The sequence below is a fragment of the Lepisosteus platostomus genome, chromosome 3 (genome assembly GCF_059453375.1).
Source record: "Lepisosteus platostomus isolate fLepPlt1 chromosome 3, fLepPlt1.hap1, whole genome shotgun sequence".
Classification (NCBI taxonomy): domain Eukaryota; kingdom Metazoa; phylum Chordata; class Actinopteri; order Semionotiformes; family Lepisosteidae; genus Lepisosteus; species Lepisosteus platostomus.
In genome coordinates, this window is record NC_142613.1 from 16,630,405 (window position 1) to 16,655,542 (window position 25,138).

The 25,138-nt window shown below is 33.8% G+C and overlaps 1 protein-coding gene across 1 annotated transcript in view; it reads right to left on the reverse strand.

Moving 5' to 3' along the window:
- Nucleotides 1–270: 270 nt before the first annotated feature.
- The window catches only part of spata17 (spermatogenesis associated 17), an 80,528-nt gene continuing 55,660 nt past the window's right edge, over nt 271–25,138 (reverse strand). The window contains exons 9-10 of the mRNA XM_088624744.1: nt 17,931–18,060; nt 271–430 (exon numbers count right to left, since the gene is read on the reverse strand). Of these exons, the coding sequence (XP_088480870.1) occupies nt 350–430; nt 17,931–18,060 (211 nt within the window). The 3' untranslated portion in view covers nt 271–349. The remainder of the gene's footprint in view (nt 431–17,930; nt 18,061–25,138) is intronic.

Sequence of the window (25,138 nt, forward strand, 5' to 3'; positions counted from 1 at the left end):
AAGAAGTTGTTTTAATTTTGACATTAGCTTCTTCCATCTCTTTCAAACTTAGAGAAAAAAACTGATATTATGAAGGATGAAGTACCCTAAAGGGGTAAATGTATATTTTTTACCCAGACATTTTGCAAACATAGTAAATATTTTCAATAAAATATACCAAAGATTGTTATATCTTATTTAAAGATGCATTCATTTATAATAGTGTATGTATATATTAAAAAGTTAGTACCTTGTAGACAAGTGTGGATGACAAAGAAAAAATAAACATACTGCATTTTGATCCTGTTTTATTTTATTTATCACAGCATTTCATAACACATAAAGTGCTACAATTAATTGGAGGTGTTTCTCACACAATTTTTCCAGCATTGGAGTACATTCTCCCAAATTTGTCGAAGACGTGGACTGTTGTAAAGACTGTTTTGAATGGCTGAAATGACAGAAAAAAAAGAAAACTAAGTTTAATATTTTAATAAGCATAGAATGTAATGTTTTCATAAAAGGTAAAGAGCTTAGCATTATAAATGTTTACTACAGCTCACCTGCTGAACAATTCTCAGTGTTTTTGCCATGCTTATGCCATTTATTTTGTTTTTCCACGGTTCTGCATCATGTGGATCAACAATGTGTTACCATACTGTACCAATTTAGCACTTGACTTTGCTTTTACTACCATAAGCAATGCTACATTTTTCATAAGGGTGAACAAGATTCATACTCTGTGCAACACTTAATTGAAAACATAAAAACTCAGTGGTGATTCATATGCATTAAACCAAAACAAATGAACAAAACAATAAAATTGAAGGCCTTAGCAAAATGTAGGCAGTTATACAAGTACCTTTTTTAAAACACAATTACATTTATTAGTGAAAATTGGACACTCAATCAGACTAGAAACTGCAAACAATTGAACCTGACTATGATTAATAGCTCTCTCTCATGATTTAAGTCCACTAAAGAGCTGATAGCAAAAAAAAGGAAAAACAACATTTTTGAATAACATGTCCAGACATTAAATTTTATGTTTGTATTTTTAGATTTTTTCTTTTTTTACCTGAATTGAAAACAATAAAATAGATACATATAAAAAAGTAATTACATTTTGTCAGTTATAAAATCATGGTATCATTCACAGTGATTCTTAAGCAATTGTTTTAAATGTTCCAATTAAATGGAAATTTACAATTAGATGGACATAGCACTAGCACAGTAATTTAGCAGGTATGGGCCTCAATTCTATTTTAAATATGACCAGGAATTTACTGCGGCTATTAAAAGTATTCACACCCTTGGACTTTTTCTCATTTTATTGTGTTACTATATGGAATCATAATGTATTTAACTGGGATTTTTTGCCAAAATAGAAATCTGTTTAAGTGAAAACGGAAATCTTCAGCTCCTGCAAAAATAAATTATAAATAGCAAACAGAAAACAATTGATTGCATTCTGTAAATATTCACCACCCTTTTCTATGAAACACCTAAAGAGGCTCTGGTGCAACCAATTGTCCTTAGAAGTCACGGAATGGCATCATAATGTGTGCAATTAAGTTGATAACTACAGCTCTCAACAAAAACTGCATCATGAAGACAAAGGAACATTCAAAGCAAATCCAAGATACGGTTATTGAAAAGTACCAATCAGAGAAAGGGTATGAGAAAATTTCCTCGGCATTGAATATGCCCAAAGCACGATAAACACCCGGGCAATACACCTGGACATCAACACCTCTCTACGCAGGTGGATTATGGATTTCCTGACTAGCAGACCACAGACTGTGAGGGTAAATGGAAAGCTTTCTTCCACGCTGACCATCAATATACTTCATGTGCCCCTCAGAGCTGTGTTCTTAACCCCCAGCTGTTGTCCTTGTTCACCCACAATTGTGTGGCCAGACACAGCTCCAATTCCACCTATAAATATGCTGATGACACTACCATCATCATTATCAACTGTCCTTACCACATTTTACATGGGGGAATATTGAGAGTGTAATGTATTACAGTGTGGTTTGGCAGCAGCTCGTTGTCTGATTGGAAGGCGTTACAGGGGGTGATCAGGTCAGCCCAGTCTATGATTGGAGTACAGCTCCCCTCTATTTCAGACATTTTTACAACTTGCTGTGTTAGAAAGGCTGGACGTATTCCTAAGGATACCAGTCATCCTGGTTTCTCACTTTTCTCTTCCCATTTCCCCCTGGTATGTGTTATAGGAGCATAAAGGCACAAACCTCCAGATTCAGAGACATTTCTTCCCACAAGCTGTCAGATTACTGAACTCTACCTCTACCACTGGCTCTCACAGATGTTTTTATTTCTAAGATGTACAGCATGTTATTTAACTTGTTGTTGGTGTTGCCACTGTTCTGTGTTTATATTTTAATTACTGTTTTTGTATTGGAGCATACATGCAAATAAGCATTTCATTGCACTTGTGCATATGACAATAAACTGAACTGAAAGATCTGTGCAGAACAGTGTATCCTCAAAAACTGAGTATCTAGGCAAGAAGGAGACCAGTCAAGGAAGTCACCACTATGACAACTCTAAAGGAATTCCAGTCTTCCATGGCTGAGATTGGAGAAACTGTGCATACAGCAGAAATTGCACGGGTGCTTCACAAACCTTCACACACAAACAAAAGACATTGACATAGATTATGTGATGACTCACATTAGACCTTAACTACAGTTTTTCAGAAGGCATGTGGAAACAGATTTTACAATCTGATGAGACAAAAACTGATCTTTTTGGCCTCAACGCTAAGCACTATATTTGGGGCAAGTGTAACAATGCACAGTATCCTGAGAACACCATCCCTTGCTGTAATGCATGGTGGTGCCTGTATCATGCTAGATGGGCATGCTTCACTGCATCATGGCCTGGAAGACATGTGAAGAAAGAACGCAAAATGGATGCAGCAAAGTCCAGAGAAATCCTGAAAGATAACCTGCTGCAGTCTACATCAGACCTGGGACTTGGGAGAACATTTTAGATTTGTACATTTTTCATCTTCCAGCAAGATGCTCTAGTCCTTTTTCTCCTCTCCACCAGCTGTAAGCAGAACTCACCCTATTATCATCACCCACAATTAGATCTCATTACCTAATAAATATAAACTTTTCAGCCAAATGAGTGAATGTCAATAAAGCAAACTAATTCAAATTACACCTCTACTCCATATTAATTAGGGTATGGAACTAAATGAAACATCATAAACAATTCAATATCATTATCAGATAGCTTTAAGACACTGTAAATATATTACAATCCAATGTGATCGGTTGTGACTAATTTTGTATTGCCTTTATGTTACACTGACCTTTGAAATTCAAGGGGAATACCTTGATTGAATCCCCAAATCCATCTCCATTGAGAGAAACTGTTGAAAAAACAAGGAACTTCGAGGTAGCCTACTTGATCAAAAGCAGGGTTTGAATCACACTGTGAATCTTGACAGCAAAATTGTATAAAGCGGACCGAGAACCTAGAAAGAATGGTACTGTATCTTTTTGTCACAAACCTAAATGTACCAAATAATTTTAAGATTTAAATTAATATAAATATTTATTAAAATATTTGGTACTGACTGAACTTGATGGATTACTGACTGAACTTGATGGATCATTAAATTGTTTAAATCTTTAAACAAGTGAAACATCATTTCATTTCAACTGTCAAACACAAACATTCCATCTTACGGCAGAGCCCTATAAACAAAAACTGCTATTTAACATTTATAATAAGTCAAATAATATATGGTAGTGTTTACAATTAAGGTATTACTTTTTAGAGAGTTCTGCCCTCTCATCATTGAGCTCTTTGCAGCTCATGTATTTTGCTTTTGAAGAGATGTTTTGTAGATTTGATTGTCTTTCAACGGTTTATCACAGAGGACTGGACAGTCAAGGTCAAAATTTACCCACACAAACCAAATAGCCTTCATTGTAGAAATGCTGAGATGTGACTTTATAGAATGTTTTTATGATTTGAAAAAATCATCCAGCAGTGGTTTTCATGCTAGATAGATACAATATCTCTACTTTGCCATATTTAAGTATTCTATTGCTTTTTTGTCAGTTTCCTAAAAAACATTGTGCCATCTTTCAGAAACCAATTAATTGTTTTACATTTATCCTGATGATTCTCTTCTAAATATGGGTGTGAATCCTTGTTTGGCAAGTGGCACAGCTACTTTATATGTTATTCCACTCTGGCTCAATCCTCAACAGGGCTCAGTCAAGCTTTTTTGTGCACTCAAAGGCCAATTACTATTGATCCAGATAGAATTCCCCTTCACCAACTTCCATGTCCTTACTAAAAGACTCCAAGAGTAACGTTGTGCTAGTCATGACAAACCTTTCCTCTCTGAGCCTCTCTGTTATGGAAGATTAATTGTTATCAATTGTCAGAATATTTCAGTGCAATTAGAAAACACAACTTCCTGCATAATCTTCATACAAAAATAATAAGCTTTGCTGCTTGTTAATTCTGTCTCAATAGAATGTCATGATAATCACACATGAAATGAAAGTGTCCGTATTACTACAGTATTACAGGAAGCAGAGGCCTATACAGAACCCTTCCAATAATATTCATTATTCTATTACATGTGATTAATTGGCCACCATGAAGATACTCCCTTTCAGTGCCACTGGAGCACAATGCCATGTAATGTTAGTAAATAATGCTCATTCTAAACATATCGAGATTCAGAATATTTCTGTCAATCCTTGTATGTTACAGGTTACAGTATAGTTTTTGAATTATGTTTTCTAAATAATGATTGCCACAATGTTCCTATTTATAATTTGCATAATGTGGAATGTGACAATATTCTCTTTTGTTAATTCAAATGGTACTTTGTATTATGTATTATATATTATGGCATATATATTGAAAGGTATTAATATATTAGGCAATATTGTTTATAAAGTAATTATTGCATTTAAAACACAAAAAATATCTTGTTTAAATGCATTTTTTTTCTGTAGGGATAATAGGCTTCCATACTTTATACTTATACACTATACATTATGGCCAGCAGCCATATCACCCTGCAACTCACAACTGGCAACCCACTGAAGCTAAGCAGGTGTGAGCCTGGTCAGTACCTGGATGGGAGACAGATGAGATGTAAAATTGAGGTCCTGACTCTCTGTGGTCATTAAAAAATCCCAGGGTGTTTCTTGTAAAGAGTAGGGGTGTAACCCCGGCGTCCTGGCCAAATTTCCCATTGGCCCTTACCAATCATGGCCTCCTAATAATCCCCATCTATGAATTGGCTTCATTACTCTGCTCTCCTCCCCAATGATATCTGATTTGTGGTGAGCGTTCTGGCACACTATGGGTGCTGTCGCATCATCCAGGTGGATGCTGCACATTGGTGGTGGTGGAGGGGAGTCCCCATTACCTGTAAAGCACTTTGAGTGCACTTAAGACTGATATAAATGTAAGCCTTCCTCTATGTGTTGGTTTTTCCTTATTGTAGGTAAATTAGATTAGCTGAAGCTTCCAAACACAAACAAACATATCTACAGCTACAGTATATACACTCTCTTTTTTTTCTTTTCCTTACCCAGCCATCATACTGTAGCTGATAATATCAATTTCACTTTATTTCTCTCAAATATTTGATTTTGTTACTTCATATCAAATACTACTAATGAACAGATAACTGACTTTGGAAAACCTTCTGAAAACAGATTATATAGAACCAGATATTACTTTATGTACAAAATAAACTATTTACAAAATAAATAGTTCATATCCCAGAAACTAAGCAAGTGTGGGTCTGGTTAGCAGGGAGAATGGAGACCTGTAAGTAGAATCAAGTGGTGCTGAAAGTGGTGTTGGTGGACCTGCAGATGGTATGCTTCCCTCTAATCCAAAGTTTCAAATCAATGTCTCTGTATGGTGACACAGTTCTGCAAGAGGTGCTGCTATTTGAATGAAATATTAAATCAAGGTCCTGATCCCATGGCACTGTTTGGTAATTGTGAAGAGGTACAGTATTAACCCAATATCTTGGCTAAATTCTAATGTGAGTCCTCTCCTACTGAGCATTTTGGGATCCTTTAAGATGAAATGTTCCACGAAAATGCAAGCATTACTATTACTATTTGAAAATAAAACTCAAGACAGTAAAAACAATTCTTATAATCAGTGTAAGTTGTTCATTAGAAGAAACAGTCAACTCATCTTTAGGTATAAGGTATTGAAGACTGAAGCCAAATTCTTTACTAACTGGTTAAGACCAATCATTTCATCCAAACAACATCTGCACCTGATACAAGACACTTCACAAAGTGAACCTGTTTTAAAAAATGTTAATGTTAAAATCTGAAGAAATCTAAGGATAAAATAGATAGGTCACAGTAAGTTTAAGCAAATACGGAATAAAAAATACTACAAAAAATATACTTTGTATATATAGGTGAATAGGTCTTTAACTGTTGTACAATTTATTTGGCTGATTATCCTAACAATGTCAATGATGACAGCTTATTCTATGTTATATTTTAACAGTGTCACTAGTGTATCCTGTTTGCAACATTTTATACTGTACTGTAACAACAAAAGCAGACAAATACATTTTTCTGGAAAATATGACACAAAACTCTTGCTTTGCACAGCTGATCTTTGAAAATGCCTAGCAGACTATCAGACCTGAAATCTGATTGGGATATGTAGTACCACTGAGACCAGAATGCTTTCGGAACTGCTTATTGGTTTTTTCTCAAGACCTTTTTTCCTATCCACAACATAACCACAACTCTAACCTTTGATAGTTTCATTGGAGATGTAGCTGGTGGAACTGACTGGGCCTCTTAATCATAGCTGTAGTACATTTTTACAAGGCCCAGTCAGCCTGTTAATGATGAATGCATGAGGCACAACAGTAATCGTGACCTCCTTTTTGCACTGCTGCAAAAAAATCTAGATATTTTTAGTTGGACTGGATTCAGGTTTTATAACTGGCCTAGTTGCCATAGAAACCAAGGGCCTTGTGGCACTCCCTAGGTGTGGGCAGTAATATTATGACCACCCGGGAGAATGATTTTGTCTAAAATGTATAACCTTTACAAGGCTGGTAATTATATGTCAAGACCATACAGCTTGTTGATGATGTTGCCAGGAACAAAGTAGAATCAGAAGTTAAGTAAGCATGGAAAGAGTTTTTTTCAAGACAAAAAAAAATGTAGTTAAGGAAGGACAAACTAATGTCATAGACTGGGGCATAACGATCTTCTGCTCCTAGGCCTGAATGCTATCCCTCTGTCAGTCAGTGTCCAGAACTCTGACAATCATAGTTCTGCAGATGCCCTGTGAGGGGGTTTGCCCGTCCTTGTAATCACTGCTCTTTCCTTACATTGAAATGGCACAAAAAAAAAAACATGCCGTGCAAATTTGAAAATAAACCGTACTTGCATCTTCAGACAGTACTAACATTCTGAATCCATATGATGGATTTTGAGAGATTTTTAGTTCTTGTTTAACTCAAATTTGACATTAGACATTTGTTTACATTGATATATTTCCTAAAACCAAGATGGAAAAATGTAATTGCAACAGTATTAATAACACGAGAAAAGTTTTTAATGAGGAGGAGGCCATTCAGTCCATCTGGCCAATTTAGTTAGTAGCTAATTGATCCAAAGATCTTATTGGGCCATTCCTTGAAAGAAAACAATATGTTACCTTTTACAATATGGCTAGGTAGCATGCAAGTTATTACTTTCAGGGAAGTTTGTATATTAATAAAAATAATAGTTCATAAAATCAAGGCTGTTACATAACAAATATGAGCTTCTAATGATCTGGATGCTTGGAAAAGTCTTCACTCTTATGGGAAAAGGCACCATCCTATTTAATCACACAGACAGATTCAATTAGGTCTATATTAATTCATTGGATATATACCATATTTATGGGAATATATAAGGGAATCTTATGTAACTCCCCCGGCTGAGAGCTGAGGAAATGACAGACCAGCCATAAGGTCCAGGCTCACAAGACCCTCCTCGTTTAGAAGGAATAAACTGCTGGAAGAGAAAATGGGGGAGGGGGTTGGGGGGGAGGTAAAAGGGGGTGCAACAAAAGAGATGCACTATGGGTGCTCAGGAGGCGAGATATTTACATACAAAAGGGCAGAAGTGGTATGATTAAAATTCAACCCACACAAACTTTTGTTTACAAACTCCATATGGGAAAAAGTGATAACATAAATGAAAATGAAAAACTTTGTGGTTACATAAAACAGACTCTGATTTGTTTATATAAACATATAATTGACATTTAATACTTATTCAATTAATGTATTATTAAGAAGACTCATTCAAAGTAACTTGAACTGTTCAACCCAATTGTCTGAACAAGTGTTGTGAGTATATATGGAACAAAAACAAATTTAAAGGCAGGATGTGTGACAAGCTCCATGTTTGAATTTTGACAGATGTACATGTAAGCAGAATGCTTTTGCAATAAGAAATATAACTGCTTTTCTCAATGAAATAAGACATTTAATCCTGCAATTTTTCAGTTTCCGATGATTCAGTAAAAAAGAAAAGAAAAAAGATTGATTTATTTGCTTCTGTGTTCTTTAGGATGAAGTTTTTTCACAACTGAAACCAATTAGTGGGGCCGGCACTTGTAGTACAGAATGTAGGTCAACATCAAGTAATAAAAAAGTATTGACTTTTCTCTGACTGTAAGCAGCATGAAAGGGGTGCCGCGGCCTTGTCGTACATGAAAAGAGCTCCATTAATTTCACTTATTTCGAGAAGGGCCCTGTCAAGTCCTAATGCTTCCAATGCACTTTTCGCGTTGAGGCACCCTGACACGAACCCTGGCCCCAGCAAAATGAGTTTACATTATTTTAGCAACTGAAAGAAGTTGGCACTGTAATTTTTAATTCCCCAAGCCACATCCTGATGCCTTTAAGGACTTCTCCCTGTGAAAGAAGAGAAGACCTTTTTTATGTGGCTAATCCACTATAACAGCACCATTTCTATTTTTTTTTAGTTGATGACAAACCAATTTAGTTGTGTGTCCTCACAATAAAAAAATTGCAACTATAAGAAAAAAAAGCAACACAGTTGAAACCCATATTCTGTAATAAACCCCCCAAAAAATCCATTGTTCTCTTTGTGCAATTTTACATACAGTACATGTACAGTACAGTACAAGGACAACAGCGAATTGTATTCTTGTAAGAAGAATCGTATACCTGAATAGTAGACCAAATATTTATCAGAGTGCAACAGGAAATCCCACCTGTCATATTATTAAGTTAAGATTTGAAAGGCAGTTTTTATTTTTCGCTTACTCAGGTAATTTATTACAGTGAAAAATTTAACCATGATTTTGAAGTGGAACTATTACATTAAAACAGACCAGTCATAAGAAATATAAAGCCATGCATCCAGTTCCCTTTTCTTTTACGACCACACCCATTCCACATATTATATCATTTTCACTACCCTTTTTTAATTAATTTAGTTATATAAAGATGAGATACTATATACTGTATACTGTGTATATAGAGCAGCAAAATAAAGTTATAACTGTATCAAATTCATGAAGTTGTTATCAAGAAAAAGACTAAATATTTTTGGCATGCATTTTCTTTTAACCAATTCTCAGTCCTGCTTCTGGACTGCCCTTGTGTCCTTTGTTTTTTCTTGGTCATTCAAACTCAGCTCAGGCTCTTAAATAGTATTTTAAAATCAGTTTGAATTCTATTACAGTATCTTATAAAATCAGTTTGAATTTTTCAATGGTAGAAAGAGGTTAGAAATTAGCATGAAGTTTGCTCCAGATTCAGCTTTCCTCTTAGGTTTGTTTATGTTTTCAATGAATGGGTTGAATTTAACCAATGCGCTCAAGAAAAAAAAAATAATTAAAAGAATGTTTTATTCTGACTTAAGATGCATATATTTTCTTGACAAGCAGTAAGGGTTTTTAAAAAGATTTAAATTTGAAACAAAGAATTGTTGACTGTATTTCTTGGAATGGCTTACTCACTCATTGAGTATTTCTGTGTAAATTGTAAGTTGGGTAGGTAAAATATTCAAAGAACTGGAAAAACATTCCCTTCTGATTCTGTCTTGGCCTGATATTTTGTCTTGGAATAAGCAGACATATTCCTGGGACAAAATGAATCTCCTGCTATAACAATGAGGAAAGGACATGCCAGGAAATCCTGACAAATATGAAGATCAGTACAATCAAGTTAGAAAAATGTTGCTCCTTCACTCAACCATGCCTATATCAGTCATATTGAATTATCACAGAGGACAAATACAGTTCTCTCACATTATACCACAACCTAGGAAGTCTATCATGAACCATACTGTAGCTCACCTGAGAATATCACTGTATGTGTCATTGCAAGAATATAGTCAATCAATTAGAACATTAAAATCAGTGTAAAATCAAGTACTTCTTACATACATTGAGAACCCAGACACTGCAAACATGGTTTGTTAAATTTAATGAACAATTTTGATCTGATAATAATTTAATACTTACAATTTTTGTGGCTTCCAATGTAAGGCAAGTAATATAATGTGAATGCAACTCGCAGGACATACCTCATATCTCATCCTGAAATACTGTAAATCTCAGTTCTATTTATTTAATAAACATGTACAATATACTGTACCTAAGTGCATGCAGTTACAAAGGTATGTTATTACACCTGTGTTATGAACATAACTGTACTATTACTTTTGATATGACCTGCCAATAATAAAGTCTGCAACAGTTTCTATGAAGTATTAGAGATTTGAGATTTTAGTATGAGAGATTAATTGGGTAATTTCTGAAGGAGAGTATAATCAAACAATAAGCTTGCTTTATAGTTGTATGACAATCAATTGATTCTATAACCACAAGTCACAGTAACTATAAATATTGTCGAAATATGATGCACTGCTGATATACCGCAGCTTTATTCAAAGGTAACTAAATTATTCCATACAAGAAACAAAATTATTCTCACAGTAGGCTGTTAACAAAAACATGATTTTCAATGTGTGATCTTCTGAAGCAAAACTATACAACATAAATTACTATCTAATTTGATTCTGAATCCTATTGAGATAAGACTCTTCAGAAACAAAACAGAATTAAATGTGGTCCCTTTTTACGAAAGTTGATAGAAGGAATTGAAACAAAAATGCACTTAATAAGTAAAATGATTTGATGTCTGCTGAATGCAATGATTTAGGTTAACTAACGTGGATCAGCAATGAGTCCTCTTCATCTAGGAAAGCTTTTTGAAATTCAATCCAGCAGCAACACAAGCCTGACAGCATCACCTTTTTTGCACATTTTAAATTTTTAAAACAATTTCACACTAAACTTTTGAATGGTTGAATGTTTAAATTAAATATTCTTTCAGAGAACCCATTTTTCAACCACATGTACAGTAAGTAAACCAAAGAAAAGTTAATAGTGTTTCTGGAACAATCACCAACTAAATCCAACAGTAAAATGTAAAAACAATTGGAGATGAGACTGATGTGACCATGCACAGACTCAATGCGAAGATTACAGGGAGACAGAGAGGCATTAAAGGGTTCATTTAATTATAGTCTTTGCTGTATCAGCAGGGGTCACTTGTTTCATTTGTCAACATAACCATTTTAGCACAAACCATAATATGTATTTGCAGCCTTTAAATTGAGTTTTCAATTGATTCTTCCTTATTATTTGTCTATTATGCATGTCCCAGAAATCATTGGATTACATTTGAAGGGTCAAGGAAAGCTCCAGTTTTTTATATTGATTAAATCTTTCCTTTTGATTGGTTGTATTTATATAAATTGCATATAAAACTAAATTCAGGACATTGTCTCTTCGTTGGAGGTGTAATGTTGCCTAAGTTCTGATAGAACTTCAATTTCTTCATAGTAACTGAAAATTGAATTAATATAATTGATATTTTGACATATATATGTGTGACAATTTTTAGACTTTCCTTATGTTAAATAATGTGTAACAGGAATTAGACCCTGATCTAAATGTTTATATTGTCCTGTTATTTCTTATACATTGTTTTGCAATATTACATCTTTTTAGCATCACTCGAAATATTAACATTATGAATTGGAACCTCTTTTATGAAAGTGCTTGTTAATATCTGGAGAAGTTCTCCAATAGCATGGCATCATCGTGTGCTATCACTACAGTACATCACATTTTTTCCAGTTCCAATTTATCCTGAATGTAGATTACTTTAAGGAGTGAAAGGATTTCCAAACTGTGGGCTCAAGTAGGGTCAGAAACAAAACCTACTGTAACTGGCAACTTACAGTACCAATTCAATGTCTTTTGGTGTCCTACTGTCAAAAATGTGATTTCATAATGATACTGTTTACATAAGGGTAATGTCCACATCAGGATTAGTGAGGTACAACATCCAAGAAGAAGCTCATTTCACAGAACAATTTGTTTGTTGAACAGTTTGATAATTCATAATAAGTTTCATATTAGCACTTACCATTCATACTTCAAAGACTGTAGATAAATTGTTGAAGTAATTGTTGAGATGGAAGATTGGGTATATGACTTATTACCTCTGTTGATGTTTGGTTCCCACTATCTAGGAACATCCCACTGTTGCTGGATAGGCAACACACCTAAGCTGTACCTTAGATACAGTGATCACAGGTTTTTCTACAAACTCATATGAAGGTCTGATGCATTCAATTCAATAAGTAACACATTTCCACTCAGTTTTGGAAAATACATGAGTAGCATTTTATGCAACTGTTAAGGGTATATCATTCTTAGACATTTTCACTATTAAAACCATAATCCACTATAAAACAGCTTTCAATATCATCTGGAAAACAACTCAGACCTAATGATTTGCAGAGACTCAATTCCATATTCTCAAGTTGTGAGAAGTAGACTTACAGTACTAACAGCACTGGTCAAGATTTTCTGAACAAAAGTGAAGAGACAAATCGTCAAGACAATGTTTGGCTTTTTTAAATGTTGTGACTTTCCCAAAGATATGTTTTTGACAAGAAAATTTGGAGTGTCAGTCACAGACAGAATGGTTTAGACAGAATTTATTTGTGCTCTTCAACCTAATGTGAAAAATATATATGTGTGTATGTACAGTGTACATTTTGATCCTGAAGTTGAAAACTGTTAAAAGAGTTAAGGAAAGGGAAGAGTTAATTGATATGAGAAAAAAGAATTAAGTCATCAGAATTGTTTATTAGATGGCCAATGAAATGACAGTGGAATTTTACATCCCAATAAAACAGTTATGGCGAATTACCTTCAGCCTTTGGTCACTAATGTAACACAGTCCGGAGGGCTTTTGAGGTCTAATGAAATTTTACACAGAATACCATTGCATACTTCACAGCTACTGTCATAGTTTATTTTATTTATTTATTGCTCATTATGAATACCATTCACATTTAAATACCCCCATATATCAAACATATCATTTTGATGCATTATCCAGCCTATGATTAACAAGGGTAGGCAGTAACAGAGCATCATTTTAAACTAAATTTTCTAGTTGCCAGTATCCTTGCACCCACAATAATTAAAAAAAAGAAAAAAAAAACAGCCTTAGCTTTGGATGGTAGAAGGAGAAAAAGCAATTACTGAAGCAACATTAAAACATACCAGGCAATAGGCAGAAGTGGTTCTGCATCACTTTTAAAAAAGTGATTGATGAAACTCTAATGTGAATCGAAGGAAAGGCTTTGCGGCAAGCCGTGGCCACTGCACGCACTTCATTAGCCATCCTAATTAGCCTGGTGTTTCAATTTGTTGGCACTGGTGGTGATAATGCAAACATCAAAACATGGGCCTTCAGTCAGCAGCATGAAGGGGTTGATGAGGGCTCCTCATCAAGTCCGCATTAACTAACAGACTAATTACTGTGGATAGGAGACTGCAACGTGATTGTCACTCTGTCTGCCTGCATTACTTTTAAGCATCAGGAGTGTGACATGGCAGGGCTGCCAACCGACCCAGACTTGAATAGAATTCACCTTAGAATGCAAAGCTGCATTTAACCCTGTAACATTTGGAATATGAAAAGGGGAAAAAGTAGGGATTTTGTATTACTTTTTTGTTTTTGCTGACAATATACAATACAATATCTGGATTTTTAGACCTACAGTAACACTAATGCAATTACAGTAAAATGTGATAGTACACTGTTTATGACAAAGTGGTAACTAAAGAGATAATCAAAACCTTTTTGATCTACTGTATATGTAATGAAAATCTGTATGTACATACAGAATATTTTTTTATATTATACTACATACAGGATGGACTGTGAAATAATTTCATTTTAAAGTTGATTGTTTTGTAATATAAACAGTATGAGGATGCTGTTTATAGTTCCAGTTAAAAACAAATATGCAAATATAAAAGGGTTCAAACAGAAGTAAACCTAGATTCAGAAAATAACTTTTAGAATTCGACATGTGGATCATGACAGAAACTGAAATGGGATGCCTAAATATACATTGTAATTTGGGTCTGTGTTAATTTCACCACTCTGCTGTTAAAATATAAACTATCAATATTTTAGAAATGTAGCTCAAAATCACCTTTTCCTTCATCATTTTTCTCACAATGGTTTCTCTTTAATCTACTTAAAACATATTGCATTTATGTTAAGAAATGTTAATGAAAATATCAAAATTGTAAGGTGTGAATACCCCCAAAAAATAAATGGGCATAAATTAATCATAAATGCACTTGAAAATCACCATATCCATCATTATCTTCTTCTGAGTCAATGCAAAAACTAACGGGCAATGGAGCCTCATTAAAAGGCAGGTTTCTGTACTGTGTCATGGATCTGGAGATCTCATTGTTAAACAAGGAAGGTAGGCTAAAGCAGGACATTCATCAAGCAACAGACAAATGACACTGGATTACTAGTTAGACAGTATAATAAGTACCATCTAATTTCCTCTTTAGAATCAATTTATTTTTCAAAGCTGGGGATCATCATCAAGGGACACTGCTTTCCCACAGAGAAATTAAAGAGTCAAAAAACAGTTTTTCATCAAATATAAAACTAGTTGATGGCACACGTTTACTACATAATTGCTTGCAAGGTTCTGATTAATACATAAAGAGTCCATAAACTTTTGCAATCTGACATTTTTCCTGTTTTATATTAAAAATCACATAGAATTAAAAAACGGCAGGCCTTAAAAATGGTACTATTTTATGTGTTCCTTATGAATGGAATTGAGTCCAGCAAAAAACATACTGTAAAAGTAATTAATGCTATCGTATGAGTCCCAAAAATGAAATCTGTATACAGAGAGTAATTTGTGTAAGCAATGATATATTCACTGCAGTAGTATAGTACCATACAATGATGAAATGGTAAAGTTATTGCTTCACATTTGCCAAAACATTAAACTATTTATTGACACACAAGGGCAGCATGTTATATAATCTTTAAATCCTATGAGAACGGATATTAAGTCAAAGTCAGACAGCACAAAAGTGGGAATGGATTTGTATATGCCCAGTTTTTATAGGCAGTTAATGGTGTTTGTGGATCAGTGCATTTATTTAAATCACTGCCTGAGTTAGCTTTGGTTAATTTGAATTTTTTTATATTTTTAGTGTAAATGTTTATATGGTGTGGCATAAAAGTAGTTCTCCCTACTGTGACATATGTGTGAGATCTGAATTTTAAGAAATGCTTCTGTGGAAAAATATTCAGAGAACCACTGAAAAAATTAATGTTAATCCACTCAAAGAGGAACACTTTGACATGCTGCGTGTTATGCTGCATTAATTACTGCCAGAGAGTTTGCTTTACAGCAGGTTAATGATGCTATGCTTGGTAAGAAAGCTGCATAGAAGACAAAATGAGATTGCAAAAACAACAAAAAAGAAATGAGCTGTGAATTTATGGGAAGAAAAAATGAACTGAAATTGTTATAAAAGAAACTGAAGAACATTAGAAATTGAAATTAAAGAGCATTTGTGAACACAAAAATTGTCATCATATTTAGACCTTGAAACCCACAAAGAATAGATGAAAATATATTCAGGTTATTCTTGTTGTTCACTAAAATACATCAAATATAGCATACATCACATCCCTTTAACAAAGTCCTGAAAAGCTGTATGGGTCATAGAGACAACATGGACAGAACAGAGAGAATACATGTTTTTAAATTGTATTTTTATTGTGGCTAACAAGCAGAGCACCTGCAGAAAATTATCCTAGAGGGTGTAAATCACCAATAGCAACAAAGTACCACCTTTAGCTGAGCCACTATTTAAAAGAGTAGTTATTCTGTTTACTGATAACTGCCTCTCTCCCGTCTATTCTATATGGAATACAATCATTTTAGATTATATCTTAGACAAGAGGCATCATTATTTTGACTACTTATTTGACTACTTAATACTGTAAATAAGGCCCCATGGGATGTCAACTGCAAGGATGGTTTTCTCTTCTTTGTGGCTTTGAAAAAATACAATTACCCCTCAAAAGCTGAAACCAACTCCATTGTAAATTTGACTAGTAATGATTCTCTTTGCACCACATTCACACATCAATTATGATAATCATAACTACGGTCATTAAGCCGAATGTTCATTACTGTCAAGATGCCGGTGACAGCAGCTTCAATCACAGACTGTGATGGGCTCACCGAGTCCACAGTCCCACCCAAGTTTCTGCAGATAGTGTTGTGCCACATTAAATATATGATGGCTTTTCCATCCCACACGATTCCAAAGCCCGCAGACAGTAAAGGTCAACTTTATGTTCTGTGCAATATGCTTAGGCCCTCTAATTTAATCCATTGGGGTGTTCAGAGTATTTTAAGCGGTATGGGTAATAATTAAATGCCAAGTGGCTCTGTAAAACACATCTAGCCAACAAAGCATATGTCTCTTGCCAGCAGCCCGTTTTATTTATTTTTAAAATTTTATTCAACTACATGTATTTCTAGGCAATAGCACTCAATGCAGCAGGGTGCTACCTGCTGCGAGGGGATAATTAAGCACCCTCATCCATGAAAGCCCTTTAGGAAATACAGTCAATTACTTAGCACTGAGTATAAAGTCAATTTTCCATTTTCGCTTGTGAAGAATATTAAAAAATATTAAAGATATGAACACTGCAAATGCATACAGTAGTTCAACACTTAAAAAAATATTTACTTAATGCCAGTTAAAAACAAAATACGTACTGTTTTTAGATAGCTTTTATGAGACAAATGCTTTATTACATTGAAAACAGCAGAACAGCAACAAAATATAAAATATGTTGAGTGTGATAAAACCTGAAACTGGTGTTGGTGAGCATCTACAGCAGTGATTTCAAAGTCATTTGCTGGACACTGGAGACAGTGTCTTTTGTTTTGTTTTTTCTTATTATTGTGTTCTCATTTATTCATTCATGTAATTAATTTTTCCAGTCTGACAATGGTACTACCTGAGCAAATGGAGAAACAGAGACAAATAATGGCTTCTGAAAACTCAAGTGAAAATTGTCAAGTACAGTGATAGCAGTTTTCTAAACTGAAAAGTGTAAATAGCAGTTTTTCGTGTAAGAATAAAAAATGTATAATAGTTTTATTACTTATAGTTTTATAGCTTTATTGAAAAATGTAGCATTTTTAAAATACCTCAGTACGGTATTTTGTGTATCAAGAGTATCATTTTAATCATTTAATGTTTGGTTATGTGAGCAAATGATAAGGATTCAGTCTTTGCATAAAGTCCATTTGTATAGGAACAAGTAAAGGTTTATTCCACGCTGAAAAAAGAAGAAAAGAAACACAACATTTCAGCTTTGTAGCCTTTTTCGGGTGTGTGCATTTTTATAGTGATGTACTGTATATGATGCCACAAAAAACAAAAAACAAATGCTTAAATAATGTGAGACTTACTTTTTTTTCTTTTAGTTTTTCTTGGTTTTCTTGGTGTTTGGTGTCAAAGGTAATTTGTTCAAACCTGGACAAAGTGTTGATCATTTCCTCATATTTCTTGTTCTTATGAGCATTAGCAAAAGGGCGGAATCTAAACAAGAACATAAAACAATGATCATGTAAGTATTAAATGGTAGATAACCTAAAAAAAGAAGAAGAAACAACACATAAAGCACACTTGAACCAATCCTTTGGTTTCCAATAGCTTATTGTTCTACAAAATGACACACAGACCTTGGGAATCCATTTCTTGTCCCATTGTTCCAGAAAATCTACTGTTTATAGTTTGCTAATCCACCAAAAACATTGTATTTACATACATCACTCCTGAATTTTTCTAGTATTTAATTTCCATCTTAAATATCTTGTTACAGTTTGTTTGAAAGCTTGTGGGTTTGATGGATATTTAGATTTAGTAAATGAAGAAATCAGTGTTTGCATTAACTCTCTTAGAGCAAATTAAACAGAGCTATTCCTACAAACCTTCTAGTCGCGTTTTAGGAATATTTTGCCTACCTGTCAGGATGAAAGCTCTGATGAGGTAGTATAAGCAATGTTAATATAACTATGTGACCCATGTCATATCTTTAACATATGTATAGATGTACAATAAAAGCACAACACTTACGTGCAATCTATTCAAATAATTTTAACATAGCCATAAATAAATCTCAGAAAACTGAAAAAAATACAGACTAAAAGTCTGGTTTTCTGTAGATTGGTTTTCTGTAAAGTGTCAAAAAAGGTATGATCACACTGAGTATGAACACAATCTTGGCAGTATTGATGCATAGACCTAATCATGGACTCTTTCTGTGGATCTGCAGCAAGCTATCAAGGGTTGACTGATGCATTTGTTTTCTGCTGATGGCATTGGCAAGTTTGTCCCATAGATGTTCAATTGAAAAATGCTATAGCAAATCCTCAACATTTTTTTCTTAACATCATACCATTTTAATACTAGCACTACTGTATATGGCCTTACAGTGTCTTTCTAAAAAAGCTGTACTTTTGCATTGAGTTGCAGGAATGATACGAAAAAAAACTGTTGGACCAAGGCTTTCCTCAAAGAATAACTGGGTAGCAAATCTGCCCTCAAGCTACACCAGAGCTATACTTGTGACTAAGGGACTTCTACCCCCAACACTGGTGAATGATACACTTCTCCACTGCCTCCACTCCTCATATATTCTCTGAGTGCCAGAACAAGGCAATTTATTAAATAAGTAACTTTATCCCTGCACAGCAGCCCATTTTCATACAGATGGAAAGATACTGATAATAATACATAATACTGATGCAAGGCTTATTTCTTCCTGGAATTTGTGTGTTTGGATGTACAGTATACAACAATCCTAGCCTAGTATGCTGATCCTCTGCATTCTAGGAGGTGACCTGTCCCTGCTTCCTGGTTTATCTTGACTAATCTGTTGGAGGATGAATCATTATTTGGGCAGATTCTCTCCCAGTCAGGCAGTCCTTTAATCATGCCAATAACTACCAACAATTATGGTTAACTAAAATTATGTCTTTTTAACTGGTTAATTATTGATTGTTATTCAGTTTATTCTGACAATTCCTACAGTATATAAACCTATACCTAATTTAAAGTACCTAATGTTTTTTTCTGAAATCACAGAAATTGAGCTCTGTATTTTTAATCCCAAGAAACAATACCACTTAATAAATACCAGTTCACTATTATGTGTATGCTAACTGAGGTTACTGATGTAGAATCTAGACTGATAATGTTGCATTATCATTGTACATCAGTATATCTGTTTTTTATCAATACAAATATATTCATTCAGCTTGAACATGACATTTTGCTTTCAAAAATTTAATTTGCCATATCATTGCTTCGTCTAGGACTTGCTGCAAATCCTCCTGGATTTCCTTTGCTGCTGTCAGTTTTGCTGATGTAACTGATTTGGGTTTATCTAAAGAACTGGCACTTTTCAAAATATAGTGATACAGGCTACCTACAGTATATAAATTAAAAAGGGCAATAATAAATGCCTTAAATTTAATTGAGTTTACTACCCATAATATCTCAGAAATGTACATGAATTAAACAACTGTTGACATGTAGAACCTTGACTTTTAACAGTATTTGACAATTAACTTTTTAGATGGTGTAATTGTAAAAAATAATAAAGGCACTCCACTTTAGGTAATATAAAAAGGTATAATAACTAGCTCTTATTTCAATATTAGACCTTATAACTATACATGACTGTGCACTGTATGTGTGTTATCTTCCATAGCACTGCTTGCATCTCAAAATATGTCTTAGTATTTAAAAATCTTTACATTTCTCATTTAATTTTTTTTTTGTCATATCTGGTTTTGAATTTCATGAGCATAACAGTGAAACTCAACTCAGTGATGGTGAATGATCTGACCAAAGGCAAAATATACATGCTAACTGGTAAAAGTCCAAGCACAAACCCCCAAGTAACTTCAACTGTAAGTATTTTTAAAACTATCTTAAAGACATATGAATTTACTATACTGTAGGTCTTAATTTATAATTGTTTTACTATATTTGTTTTCTTTTGTTGGTTTACTGTGCGATTTTACAAATATTTTATAAAAATAATGCATGCAGTTCAAGGCACAGTGCTTTGAGATTTTTAATAGAACTATATTTATATTGTAGGAAATAATGTTTATATACTGTATACAGGAAATATACAATTTATAATAGAAATTCAGAAAGAGGACAAGCTTAAAATCCTGCCAATAATTGGCTTCAGAGTATAAATGGGTCACTGAATCACTTTTCTCATCTTTTATCATGTTAACATCCATGCACCAGTCTCAAGATTCTTCAAAATCTTCTGCAACCTTCTGTTTTCACAATTTAACCGACAAAGCACTCAGTACTCAGACTGTACCATTTTTGTCCTGTGCACTTCCTCTATGCCTATAGAGAGTCAAACAGAGGCTATTTTGGAATCTAAATATTGCTACGAGACTAGCAGTTCTTTCCTACAGACTACAATGAATGTTGGTTTAGGTTGAAAACTAATCTAAATGAAAGGTGAACAGTAGTTTCAGATTGTCTGGTCTAAGAGCTCAGTGTTCGCTTACACTTAAAGAATAAACAATATCAGTGATCCTATGACCAGTTCTTAAATTGGTTAAGCATCAACTAGTTAGTGTGACACACCAGACAATGTAGTAATTATTTATAGGCTTCATAACAAAACTCTTTATTTTCCATCATAGAATCCACTCTATTCTTCATAAAAATGGAGGAAACAGAAGGAAATTTCATAAGCGATACACATTCTGAATACAGCTTGATGAGTATAGACAATACTTTTTTATAAAATATTTTTTTTATTTTATAAAAATATTATAAAATATTTTTTTTAAAGAGAGAGCGTGGGGTTCTTAAGTGAAGTCACACCATGAAATGTCTGATGACAGTTTATTCATTTATTTTGGTCAGTAATAGCCTTATCTGGGCCTAAGTGATGTGCATGCACTGTAACACCAAAATGAACAGCAGAGAGAAAGGTAATATATTGAGAATTATCGATGAAATATTTTACATGTTCAATTCATACTGCCATCACTGTAAGAAATATTTAATTTCTGAAATGGAAAGTAGTACATCACGTTCATAATTCTTTAGGATATTTCAAAAATCCTTCAGAAAATCCTCTCAATTCAGAAAGTGCCATTTGACAGAAATCATTAGTACTGAGTGCCACCTTCTGCTAAATAAATCTTAATTTCTGCTACGATTTCTCTGGGATGGTGTGGAAGTCCTTTGTAAACTGGGCAATGTTAATAAAATGTTTGTTCAATACATTTCCAATTTCTTCTGATCTTCAGCAAATATTCTCTTAATGTCCCTTGCCCTTTCTCCTACATTAAGAATTGTGGTAGTCTGTACTGTTTCAGAAGATGGAAACAACTTTTAATTGATTAGACTTTCTTTCTGTGCATGGCTGTTATTGTTTGTAATAATATTTCTTTCAAGTACAGTTGTGAAATGTTCATCTGTTTTACATTTTCCATTCTTATTTTCTTGTTACAAACATACTGTGCAGTAAGAATAGTTGTTTGTTGGGAAATATGTTCAGTGTAAATATCTGTTACTGAGGAAAAATGCCAGATGTTAATTACAGGGAGGTTGATTTTGCAAATTGTACCCAAGACACGCTGCTGAGGGAAGATTTATCCAGCATGGTACAAGAGGTGTCTGTGTGGGCTCCCTCAGTTCCGCTGGGCATTGGCTTGGCTCATCAGAAAACAAACAAACAACCTTGGCACACAAACAGGAAGCACTCTGTAGTAAACCTTTTCACTGCTTTATCATAGCAAAGCTGTTGTATCACCTCTTTTCTAATATTTTGCCATTTCATCTCTAAGCAATTTTAAAAATCCTTTAATTAACAGCACATTTCATCTTTTGATTAATTTTGTTTCTGTGAGCATTTTTCTATTCCTTCTAATTAAATATGACACTTTTGAAACCATGAAGTTAAAAAAAGATATTATTGCAACAAAATAAAGTTTCGCAAAGAAATACATATAGTATATATACATAGTATTTCTAACAAAAAATAACTTGTTTTGAAGCTAATTTATTTAGCAGTTTATGTGCAATTTCAACATTGGAGTTCCTACATAATCATCAAAGTAGATGTTAAAGATTGATATGCACTAAAAAAAGTATTGAAAGTAGTTTAGTAAAACAAAAAACTAAAATCCTGAACCTTAGAAGCACGTTTAAAATCTAGTGGACATAAACAGTTGCTCTTGCGAGTAATGATTTTGAGAAATTATTTCTCTTATTCAAGCACATATCCATGATTGCAAAGACTCATAAGTAGTATGATTAGAGATTTCAGTGTCCTTTGAGAAAAAAAGCATAGCAGGAATGATTTTGCATATTTAGGTAAAAATGTAAGATACAAAAGGTGACAGAAATCATACAAAAACATTTACAAAAAAAAAGCACTGCCTCTTTAAAGAACGCCACAATATTGCATAGACATTCCTATTCACTGGAGACAAGTGCCTCTCCTACAAGACAGATTACAGTGCAATCCATGCTAATGTGCACATGGGACGGACATCACTGAAAAAATTAATGTGGCCCCAATGTCCCAGAATACACAATGGTTGTGGTGGTAGCCGGCTGTTTCACTTACTGCTTTCATTGCCTCTGAATTGCATTTTAATAGGGTAGTTTTTATTCATTCAAAGCCATTAAGGCAAGTTTGACTTCTCACCAGGGATCGGTGGCTGAATGGACCAGGCACAGCAATATGAGGCTTTAGCCATAATGAGAAAGACAGTTCAGTTCATCTGCTGACAGATTTCAAAGGATGGCTAATAGGCCCAATTGGCATAAACTTTCACAAAAAAATGATTCAAGAACTGTTGGATTGAATTTTCACATGCTGACCAATAGGAAACAAAGATTATAGACAACACTATCATATGGCTATCCAGTAGGATTTTGGTGATAAATACAATAACAGTGCATTAGATGTTTTCTGAACACCATTCTTTACAATTTATTTTTTAAAAACTCTATGAAATATACACAAAAATCTAAATATAAAGATATAACTGGTAAAAAGCCGTGCAATATCAGTATAAAAGTGTAAACTACATAGATTCTAAGGCTCCACATAAAGGTTTTGAAAACTACACATTCTGTCACATTAAAGTGACACAGCACCAAGTACATGAAGAGAGAACACACAGACACAAATGTGTGTTAAGATAATATAGTTGAAGGAGGATGCTATTTATATAAGGTACACTAAATAGTAAATAGTCTAGACAATTTACCATTTTTGTGGGTGCCTATTTTAATAAAAAATAAAAAGAATCTATCCAATTCTTAAAATACAGTTTATAATGTCTACAATTAAAGATAATGAAAAGCAATACATTTTCCATCTTATTTCAATATACTTGTGATTTTCCAATATCTTTAATTGTAGTAAAGACTACTTTATTGATCATATGAAGTAATGAAAATTCAAATTTGAGAAAAATAACTACATTGGAATTTTACGTGTTTAGTTTGGTGAAAATATGGAGCACACAGTACTAATAGATTATTTTTTATTAGGTTAGGTTGCCACCTGCAATTGTTCAAGACATTTACAAAATAGGTATTCAAACTGCAGTAGGAGCAGTGTTAAAGCAGAGCTAACAGGAGGCAAAATGGGAGATGTAATCTCACATTTAGATGGGAACACACAGATGCGCCTAGCATCTTAGCTGCCTTAGTTGCTAAACCACACCCTAGCAGTTCACTGCTTTAACCAGAATGAAGTCTATTTTGAAGGTCCCTATCTTCAAATCACAGTCCCTATCTGATTTAATCAGATGGGTCATATGAGAAACAATTTTCCTGGAAAATCATGACCTAGCCAAGAAACTTGTTCCACTTGTTCAGGAGGAATACATGAAGAAGAAAATAATTATTTTAATTCATGTATTTAAACCATTCAGGTGATTAGGCCACTGAGTTAGTCCTGTGACTAAAATAATATTTCGATTATTTAACTATTTTTGTATCAAATTCTAGCAAATTGGATACTGAGAGAGGGGCAGAGGCAATAGTGGCCCCAAGAAGAGGTAATTTAAGGAGAAACAAAATATAGGTTAATTCCAGACTGAAAAGCAAAGGAGTAAGTGTAAGTGAATTCAATAAGAGTGCTATACCTTCATTCCAGAATAAAGGTGCATTAACTTAGTTAGTGTACCTGAAGACAAAGTAGGTTGAACAGTATGAAGATCAAAATACAGCAGGGAGTTCTGTAAGTTGCATCATCAAACAATTTTTCAATGGAGCTCCGTAGACAACAGCACTCGCAACAGTATCTTAGTATCTTAGATGTTATAGAATAATATCACATTTATATTGCTGTTGAAAGAAGTGTCTACCTATAAAATAATACACAAATATCTTAAATCTATAAATTCAATGTATTATTAATCAATCATCCTTCATTTACAAGGAATGATTTATAATAATACAACATTAAGGAATATTTTTAACTGGTATACCACACATTATATTTTCTATTATTATGATGATTATAGGAACAAAGCAATGCTTGACCTTAATCTAAGCGCACAGTCAGTATGTTTAATTCCAATATATATTCAATACATACTTAATT